This window comes from Plutella xylostella, chromosome 16, assembly GCF_932276165.1.
Source record: "Plutella xylostella chromosome 16, ilPluXylo3.1, whole genome shotgun sequence".
NCBI lineage: Eukaryota > Metazoa > Arthropoda > Insecta > Lepidoptera > Plutellidae > Plutella > Plutella xylostella.
This window is the reverse complement of record NC_063996.1, coordinates 6,640,989-6,651,743: the sequence shown is the minus strand read 5'-3', so window position 1 is coordinate 6,651,743 and position 10,755 is coordinate 6,640,989. Positions and strand designations below refer to the sequence as shown.

General features: G+C 40.3%; 1 protein-coding gene across 2 annotated transcripts; it reads left to right on the top strand.

The window, feature by feature from the left end:
• Nucleotides 1-231: 231 nt before the first annotated feature.
• Nucleotides 232-10,713, top strand: LOC105388071 (myosin regulatory light chain sqh). 2 transcript variants are annotated; one of them, XM_011558916.3, is made up of 5 exons: nt 232-379; nt 8,980-9,175; nt 9,535-9,673; nt 10,051-10,162; nt 10,569-10,713. In XM_011558916.3, exons 2-5 carry the CDS (start codon nt 8,986-8,988, stop codon nt 10,650-10,652), a joined length of 525 nt encoding a protein of 174 aa, XP_011557218.1. In that variant the 5' UTR covers nt 232-379; nt 8,980-8,985; the 3' UTR covers nt 10,653-10,713. The 2 variants fall into 2 exon arrangements, with proteins under 2 accessions (XP_011557218.1, XP_011557226.1); XM_011558924.3 differs by lacking the exon at nt 232-379 and adding an exon at nt 558-771.
• The last annotated feature ends 42 nt before the right edge of the window (nt 10,714-10,755 follow it).

Genomic DNA, 10,755 nt, shown 5'->3' with positions numbered 1-10,755 from the left:
ATTAGGTACCTACGCTACGTACTTCCAATAATAGTTAGAAGCAAAGCAAGTTAGAAGTTATTATTTTTAAACAGAAGACGTTACAAGGTCAAACTAAAAATACTCAGAATAATAACACCCTCGCTTGGAAAACCATAGACTCAGGTCAACGAACACCGAGTTAGTTGTCTCTTTCTATCACATAGAACTGAATATATATCTATCCTGTTGTCATTAAGTAACGTAATTTAGTGAAAAAAAAGTATTATTCTCTTTGGTTTATGGTGAATCATTCTTGTATTTTGTCATCACTTAGTAAAATACTTTAAATTTAGTGAAATTCGGTAGCTAACCGTTACTAAACCTTGTATTTTGTGTGCAGAAATATAATCTAATTCAGGTAAATATTGAAAACAATCCACATTTGATAAATTTGGCTAAATTATGGACATGCAGTTCTATGTTGAAAATTCTTTACCTTTTATGGCTAATCGCTGTCCATATTTTGTGACACAGTATGGTGCGCCCTACATTCTCCGTTTCTCATTGAAAGGCAATGTCGGCACAACATCTGTGACTCATTTACACGTTAGTAACTGCCGAAAACCAGAGGTGACGATTGGTGATTAAAACAGGGCGTGCATCATTATTTTATTTATAAACTGGTCACTGTGGTGTGCTGGCGTGAACAATATTCACTCTCCAGCGTCTGCGATAAAGCAAACGTGTATAATTTCATCCAGTAGCTCATCAGCCACACAGTTCGTTAATCTTGCATCCACAAAACTGCTGGTAGGTATAGTTTTCAACTTTTCATTATCATTAAGTGTGTGTTGTTAAGAATTTGGAATTTCGATGAGGCTGCAAACCAGTTTTATTGGGTAACGAAGTGCTAGTAACTAAGTAGTTCATGAGTATGCAAAGTTTGATAACTTCTTTGTGCTCAATATCATGGATAGCAAGTAAACTCTACTTACCATTTATATGCATATAAGATAATCAATATTAGTTAGTTAATGCATTTTTGGACTGGCTAAACAAAATTATTAAAGTAGGCTGAATAAGCTAGTTCCAAAAACAATGGCATATTCTCATATCAGTACTATGTGTATTTTACTACTTTAAGAATCTAGATGTTCAGTTTTCATGAGTTGCCTATGCACATATTCTCCCTGCTCCCTGACTATGTTTCACATAACTTATGTAACAATTATGTTGGTCTGGCTGTACTGGGTTCCCCTCATCTCGCCTAATCTTTATTGCCCTAAACTCGTTTCGCATAACTCGTAAGGTCTAACTTTTTTGGTAGAATCATCACTTCGCCAAGACCTATTTGGCATAAGACTCGTTTCGTCTAAAACTCTTTTGGCTACAACTTGAAACACCTAAGTCTCGTTTGCTCAAATTGTTCGTATTGGTATAATCTTGTTTCCCCTAATATTATCTTAATAAATACTACAGGGTGTTAACTAGAATGCGTTTGAGCGGGAAATGGGGGTTAGTATTAGTCTAACCAAGCACGTTTCTAAGAAAAAAAAACATCAGAATCTCGAATATTTATGTTTAAAGTCTAAAGTGGAAAGTTTTACCTTAATCAAAAACATGGTCACCCTACACAAACACATAACCAATGAGACATTCGATTGCAAAAGAACACACACTGTAAATTTGTTATCAACTTCACTTTTCATAATTTATTTGATGTAACTATGATTTTAATTAATTACACAGTAGGTAATAATAATTATTAAATAATATTGAAATTATGACATACTAATCAACAATTAAACAGCTGATGTGCATAAAGTTTCATAGATCGTACAGAATATAATTTATGACTTTCTAGGAGTTCAGAACAATAATTAAACCTTTTTACTCAGAATAAGGTAAGCGTTTAGTATTCACCCTTGATACTCACCACGTTTTATTTTTCTTTTATTACCTAAAGATGCGTACAGACCGGCCCAACGAACGCCCACCGATGGACATTTATCATACATAATACAGGGGCAGATTGAGCAACGAAGGTCAACAAAACCCGTTCGTTGGCGTTCGTTTGGCCGGTCTGTACGCAGCTAAAGATAAAAGACCACAATGCATAACAGGATGATAACAGGGTCTACTTCAATGACGAATTGGTTTACTTACACTAGCTCATCTCGATTTGTGTTGTGTACTTGCGATTGAGACGTCTTTGATGACGAATAGTACGGAAATCCTCATATTAAACTACTAGACCGTTATTTGAAGCTTAATATTGAGATAGGCACTTCCGTTTCCGTCCATTTGTACCTTTGCATCAGTATCATGACGGTCAAATAGCGTCCATATCCGTTTAACTTCTGTCACCTGTCAGAGGCGAGATGTTACGTCATCGCCACCATTGGATCATTGGCGAAATAATTTCCGTCCGGGCAACTGTGTTCCAGCTGCGCTCCGTAAAATATTTTTAAAAATAAAATTATTATTAAATTTAAATTCAGAAATAAAATAAATAAGTGTTTCAAAAGTGTTTTATACTGTGAAAGTCAGAATTGTGGAGTGAGGTATCAAAGTAAGGTAAAATATTTTGCCTTTATCATGTAAGTACCCTCATTTTATTTTCTGATTTGCTGTATCGGTAAGAATATTTCGAATTATGCTTCCTTTTAATTATTTATAATAAAATTACACGTTTAAATTCGTAGTTAAAGGAAGCTATAGATCAGCGATGTTTATAACCGTTACTGCAACATATTTAAATAAAATTTGCTATTTTACGATGGAGGTTAAATTAAAGCTGTAACAAATAACAGTTGCCTTAAATATACGTAAATTCATATTTTCTTTCAAATTTTAACGAGATTTTCGTTCGTGAATGTTTTTTATATACTTTTTTCTTGTACAGTAAGAGGCAGATAAACCTGACCCCACTCAGAAGCATTGTTACTATGAGAGGGGGGTCAGCTTTCTCTGCACTATATCGTACTATGCTTGTATCAGTTACATCGACTTTTTGTGATTTGAACAGTTGTTTACAGAATGGATGATACAGAAGCGGGTCGAGTGGAGGCTGTGGCCGGGCCCAGCGGGGTGCGAACCCGGGACCGCAGCAGCAGCAGCAGCAGTAGCAGCTCGTCCACCTCCTCCACCTCGTCTTCGGGCGAGGGCTCCAAGCGGAAGCGCCGCCGCCACCGCCGCAGGAGGAACAAGCGCGACCGCCGCTTGATACAAAAGTTATCCAAGGAAGTGGGTGAGCTCAAGAATTTTGTTACGAATAACAACACTGTAAATAATGACCCTAATTCACACGAATGCTTATCGTTGTGTTCAGATGTCAGTGGTGATATGTACGTTGATTCACCACAGGGTGATGGTCGTAATGATTCTAATGAGAACACTCAGTTTACATTTGATATCGAAACCAAATTAAAGGAACCAACTATACCAAAGACACCCGATGTATTTTTGAAAATGTTACTGGAGGTACAACGCTTAGAGACTAGTGCATGGTCGGATGTACGGTACGCCGATACCCAAAAGCTATATAATCATGCTCCAGGTTTCACAGAACTGGAAACAAACGAGGAGGTAAAAACATATGACACCTTACGCCATCTATCTTATTCGGACAAGGCGTATGCAGCTATAACATTCTGCATTCTAAAACAAAAGGAATCGTTGCAAGAAGGCTTTCGCAATCTGTTAGGTTGGGCAAAATCTAGTAACATTAGTTATGAATCCCTCGAATTAAAAATAGACGAATTGTTTTTAAAGGGCGACTTTCACAAAGTGTCCGCTGACCTTTTGCAACTAGTATGTGGCCACAGAGCTGAAAGTATTGAAATGCGAAGGGAAGCTATTGTTAGTCAAGCAAAAGATCCTTTAGTTAAAGCCGCATTGAACAAAATACCCCCGTCTTCAACACATTTATTTCAAGCAGAATCTTTTACTTCTACCCTTGAAAAAACCGGGGGAGTTCGCAAAGCCTTCTGGCCTTCTGTGTCAGGTGGATCCAATTCTCAAAGCAGGTCCAATTCTAAAATGAACCGTCACCCCTCGCGGGGGCAAGGCGTTCGAAAAATAGTGTCATCGCGTGGCACTCATAGTGGCTGCTGTCCGACCACTTCTCATGCCCAATATCAAAACCCACCCTCGCGGGGTGGATATAATAGCCAACACTACCCTTCTAGGGAACAAAGCCACAATTTTCAAAGCTTTCCGAACCCACGTGGACGAGGAACGTACAACAACCGAGGCTCGCGGCCCGATCGTACTCAAAGGGGATCGAGAAAGCGCCCATACTCATCTTCCCCCCAAAGGGGAAACCCTTTGCCTAAAAGGCAAAAACAATGACTCGAATCAGTTTCAGGCTGGCCAATTGACACTGTACTACCGGCAGTGGAAAGAATTGGGAGCACCGGCCATAATATTAAAAATAATTCAAGGATATCGCATACCCTTTCTTCAAAAACCTCCACTTATACATCCGAATCTGGACAAGGGACCTTTTCACACACCAGTTTCAAAAGAAATGTCAGAACTCATCGCCAAGATGAAAAGTCAAAAAATTCTGGAAACTGCCAAGATCTCGCCCAGTTTTATATCACCCCTATTCCTGGTTCCGAAAAGCGACGGGACAATGCGCCCGATATTCAACTTAAAAGCTCTGAACGAGTTTGTACTGGTCGATCAATTTCACCTCATAAACATGTACCGAATACCCACTTTTCTTCAGGCAAAAGATTGGCTATGCAAGATAGATTTGTCCCAGGCATATTTTCACCTGGCAATATCTCAAGGTCACAGGCGCTTCCTACGCTTGATCTACGAGCACGAGTTACTAGAAATGACCTGTCTACCCTTCGGGTTAAGTACAGCCCCCAAAACCTTCTCAATCCTGACCAACTGGATCGCTCAAATATTACGAGAGAAGAACGTGAGAATAGTAGCGTATCTCGACGATTATTTAATTGCTCATCAAAGTGCAAGAGTTCTACAAGAGCATGTCACCCTGACCATCTCCACTCTTCAATATCTCGGTTGGCAAATAAATTTCGAAAAGTCTGTCCTCACACCTCAGAAGAGCATAACTTATCTGGGTATCGTATGGGACCCTTGGGACAACCGGAAGGTACTCCCAGAAAACAAGTGTGTCACCATTGTCAAAAAAGTAAGCGAAGTTCTCGAACAAAAAAGTGTCACCATAAAAGATCTTCAGAGAGTGGCAGGACTTCTGAGCTTTGCCAGTTTTGCGGTACCAAGAGGTCGGCTAAATCATCGTCGACTGGTCATGTTCCTGAACTCGCTACCTCAGAACCTAACAAACGATCTGTATGTCATGCCACAACCTGTAAGAGAGGAGCTCTCCTGGTGGGTCCTGAATTGTCATCTCCCGACGCCCTTGCACTACCCTCCGCCCACCCACTTCCTGACAACAGATGCGTCGGACCTGGCTTGGGGCGCCCAACTAAACAATCATGCTCTCTCAGGCGTTTGGTCCAAGGCAGAACAAACACTGCATTGCAATCAAAAAGAAATGCTTGCAATACTGCACGCGCTGCAGAGCCATGCCCATCTAATGAGACACAGTTGCATTCTGATGCAATGCGACAACAAGACAGCGGTATCTTATTTGCGAAAAGAGGGAGGAACGAGATCAGTTCCGTTGCTGGAAATAACTTACCAGATATTACACCTTCTAGATTGGTACAGGATAGACTTCAGCATTCATCACATTCCAGGCAAGTTCAACAACCATGCCGATCATCTGTCCAGGCATCGGCGACCGCCAGAGTGGCACCTCCTACCGCCATGCACGGAGATTGTGTTCAAAAAGTTTGGCCTGCCAATGATAGACCTGTTTGCATCGGAGGCAGCCCATGTGGTGTTCAATTATGTAACCCTAGACCTAAGGGATCGCCAAGCGGTGTTTCACGACGCATTCAGTGTTCCTTGGAATTACCCTCTCGCGTGGATTTTCCCTCCACCATTCCTAATACCGAAGGTTCTGGCACATCTCAACCAGTCATTAGGAACGTTCCTGATAGTAGTCCCTCGCTGGCACCGGGTGTTCTGGCGCGCAGATCTCAAAGCCCGATCTCTCGCAGCCCCGTTCACATTGAGGAACTTACAGAGTTACCTGATAGACACATCGACCGGCCTGCCACCTCCGAACGTCGCAGAGATGACGCTCGAAGTATGGAAGTGTGGGGGTGGTCTGAACAAGTAGAAAGCTGGAATCCAGAACAATTATCACTATTGAAAGATTCCTGGCGATTATCGACATTAAAAACATACGAGGTTGCGTGGAAACGATGGTTGAGTTGGTCCAAGACCAATAATATTAATCCCCATACACCTTCCGGCTCTGATTTAGCAAAATTTCTAGCAGATTTACATTTGGTACAGGGCTTCGCTTACAACACCATATTATTACATAAATCGGTTGTATCCACACTGTGTAATGTAGATACATCTAGTGTCCTTAGTTCCCACGTCCTAGTAAAGCACATTTTAAAATCAATAGCTTTAAAAAAGCCTATGTTAAAGAAATCACCAATTTGGGATGCCACTAAATTATCCTCATTTTTATCTGATTATGTTATACGTCCTAATGATGTGTTTAAAACTTTGCGACATACGGCTACCCTATTGCTTCTATGCTCGGGCAGAAGGGTACACGATTTGACTTTACTTCATATAGACCCTGCCCATTACTCTAAATTTGACAATAGCATTATACTTTGGCCCCATTTCGGTTCAAAGACTGATAACAGTGATTACAGACAATCAGGTTGGAAATTAATTGAGAATCATGATAATCAAAACCTGAATCCTGTGTTCTGGGTAAATAGAACCATAACCTTACTTAATGATCGACGAAATGAGGCCAAGGTATCTAATCTCTTCGTCACATTCAGAGGTGCCGCTAAAGGGGCATCTCGCACTATAATAGCTGGGTGGATCAAAAGTTTATTTAAAGAGGCTAATATAATGGCCACACCTGGAAGTATACGGTCTGCAGTGGCCTCTAGAAATTGGATTGATAATTATCCCATGGATGAGATTTTAGAACGTGGAAATTGGCGTTCAGGAAATACATTCCTTAAATTTTATAGACGCGAAGTGATTGTTTCCAACGATTTGCCGTCTGTAAGTCAATTGTTTTCTGCAGTTGATACTTAAATTATAATGATTTCCATGATGTTATTAGAGTTATTACATGTTATTGCTTAGAATGCTAATTCTATATACCTACTTAATTATGATTTAAGTTTCATAACCGTAATAAATTGTTTTCTTTGTATCACATTGGCGTTTTTATTTTAAACAAGTCACTATACTGTTTAACTTTCAGCCACCAGACGATAACAAACATCTCTCAATATTAAGCTTCAAATAACGGTCTAGTAGTTTAATAGCAGCGTTTTACCTGAAAATAAAACGCATATTAAAATACTTACCTTATTTGAAGCTTAACTTTCATATCTGCCTGGTGATTATTGAGACAATGATCCAATGGTGGCGATGACGTAACATCTCGCCTCTGACAGGTGACAGAAGTTAAACGGATATGGACGCTATTTGACCGTCATGATACTGATGCAAAGGTACAAATGGACGGAAACGGAAGTGCCTATCTCAATATTAAGCTTCAAATAAGGTAAGTATTTTAATATGCGTTTTATTTTCAGGTAAAACGCTGCTAATAAGTATGGCCTCACTTTGAATACCAGTAGAATAATAACAATCTCGCGTATCATAACCATCGAGTATTTATGATAGTCATTACCTTCTCTGTGGATCTAGTCTGTCAGTCAGTCATTGTTGTTTACTTGTTTACAATCATTTTTTACAATTATTACCTAAAAGGGAAAAGGTACCTTCTACAATTCTATCTTTTGATTACCAAGCCTTGTTCCTCATCTCGTTTTATGTTGTGCTGTGCTGTGAATACGTGTGACCTATGTTATGAAACATAAAATGAAACTGTTCTGTATTCATAAAAGATAATTATTGTGTATCAATAAAGTGATACTTATGGAGTAAAATGAAATGTCTACAATGGATTGGGTACTTTGAGTACCCAAAATCTCGGTAGGTACCTTGACGATTGTGGTTGTGGCTCCAAGTGTGGTGCTGATGCACGCATACTTTTTTATTGACCCTGGCTTTGATTTTTTTGGCCTTGACCTTGGCTTTCAAGTTCATGGTCATTCTGTCAAACGTACCTAAACATGAATAGGGTGACTATGAAATTTTAAAATGAACTAAATAAAACTGTTTTATGTTGGTCAGCTTAAAGCAAATAAAATACGTTTTTTAATGTCTTATCGTGTTCAGTATCATCAGCTGTATCTACCATTTCCCGCTCCAACGCAATCAAGTTAACACCCTGTATATTAAGTATGTTGTAAATGTACAAATTGTGATATTTTTCTCCTACATCCCGAAAATAACGATATTGAATTATCAAAATATCGAAAGTGAATGACCATTATAATGATTACAAACGCCATCAAAGTTAAACCAAACGAATATTATTACTTTGTATAACCTATGCCATAGCATTATTAGGCTATTCAAGATTTGGCCATACCATTATTAGGCTAAACAAGATTATGCGAAATAACTTTTTACTAAAAGAGAGTTATGCCATACGATTTTAGGCGAAACAAGACTTTGACCAAACGTTACTATGCAATATGAGATTAGGCAAATAAATCTTAGGCCAAAAAAGGTAGAACTGGCTGTACTACCTATATCCTCAACATTAGTCATCAAAAAAAATTCTGACCATATTTTTGGCAACAAACAGTCTAAGGGCCTGTTCCACAATGTCTGGTTAGTGGCTACCTGTCGGATAAAATACATGCTGTCACTCTCTGTCATTATTTTTTAGACAGTGACAGTATGTATTTTATCCGACAGGTAGCCACTAACCAGACATTGTGGAACAGGCCCTAAGCCTGTTTACTTAATTTGTGTAGATACTTTTAACAGTTAAATACTTCACAGGTCAAGATGTCGTCCCGCAAGACCGCCGGCCGCCGTGGCACCAACAAGAAGCGTGCCCAGCGAGCCACGTCCAATGTGTTTGCCATGTTCGACCAGGCACAGATCGCCGAGTTCAAGGAGGCGTTCAACATGATTGACCAGAACCGAGACGGCTTTGTTGACAAGGACGACCTGCATGATATGCTGGCTTCTTTGGGTAAGTAAACATTAGATGGAAACACAAGATGTTCAGCATGTTCACCAGGATCTAAATGGGGAACAAATACTGTATTTACCCTATCCTTGGAATGCTGGAGGTCTAGTTTATCTGGGAATACTATTCTATTCAATATTTATAACCAAATAACATTCATTTCCTTTATTCATTATTGCTGTCCCAATCTCAGCCTACAAGTTGGTACAATGGGACATAGCACTTTAGCATAAACATATAGGTATATGTATATTGGTAATTGTGAATACAAAAGAAAATCAGGGAAAGCCTGCTCAGAGTGAGCAATTTCAACACTTGTATTGTTTCCACCTATTACAATTAATCGTAATGTAATATTACAGGCAAGAACCCTACAGAAGACTACCTGGAGGGCATGATGAACGAGGCTCCAGGCCCTATCAACTTCACCATGTTCCTGACGCTGTTCGGGGAGCGCCTGCAAGGCACCGACCCCGAGGATGTCATCAAGAATGCTTTTGGGTGAGTGTCTTTTGTATACATGGGGGTACATGAAATGACCTTCTGGAGTGACATAACAACTGTGCTTTATATACGTCCACCACAGCCTGGGTAGATAGCCACGGTGACAAGACCATGGACGTCTAGTGTTATTTGTGAGACATTGAACACGAAAAAGTCACAAAATTGTTGACGTGATCACTGATAATGTATGTAATACTTATATGTATAAAAAATTAAAAATATACATTTAGAAACCAAGAGGCGACACCAATCGTAATCTCTAGGTAGATCGTAACGATACCAAAACGAGCTAACTTTTGTGCCGTGTATAGGGTGCTTAGGGTAACCTTGTTTTAGCTGTCCAAATGACTAACCCCCCACCCCCCTCCCCGCAGCTGCTTCGACGAGGACAACAACGGCGTGATCAACGAGGAGCGGCTGCGCGAGCTGCTCACCACCATGGGCGACCGCTTCACAGACGACGACGTGGACGAGATGCTGCGCGAGGTGGGTTGAACACATGCTTGGGGAGTTTCTGTCGCCAGATCTTTCCTCGATATATCAGGACAGGTTACAGGGAAACAGGGATATACCAACAAATTTGCGAGGGATCAGCTACTGAGTACTGAGTGATCCCGAGGATACTCTACGGTTTTAAGCGATGGCACATCCTGTCCGTCAGTAACAGAAGCTAAGTGGAGCTAAGCTTGAAATGGAAACCAAGGAGATTATGTTCACTGGACCATCACTCAAAACAACTAACGATAATGAACATACAATCCGATAAAGACAAAATGTCGATGGCAGAAAAGGAAGTGAACAAAAAAAAATACAGGGCCTTTGTGAAATAGTGGTAGAGTAACATTATGACTAAAATTTTACGTCGATTATACGATTTCATTCTCCTTCTCAGGCGCCGATCAGAGACGGGCTGTTCGACTACGTGGAGTTCACGAGGATCCTGAAGCACGGCGCCAAGGACAAGGACGAGCAGTGAGGAGGTTGGTGGTGTGGAGTCGTGGATAGGGGGGGGGGGGTGAAGGGATATAGAGGCGGGTTGTCGGTGTTTATGCAGTGATTTTTTTTTTGTAAAAGTGGTA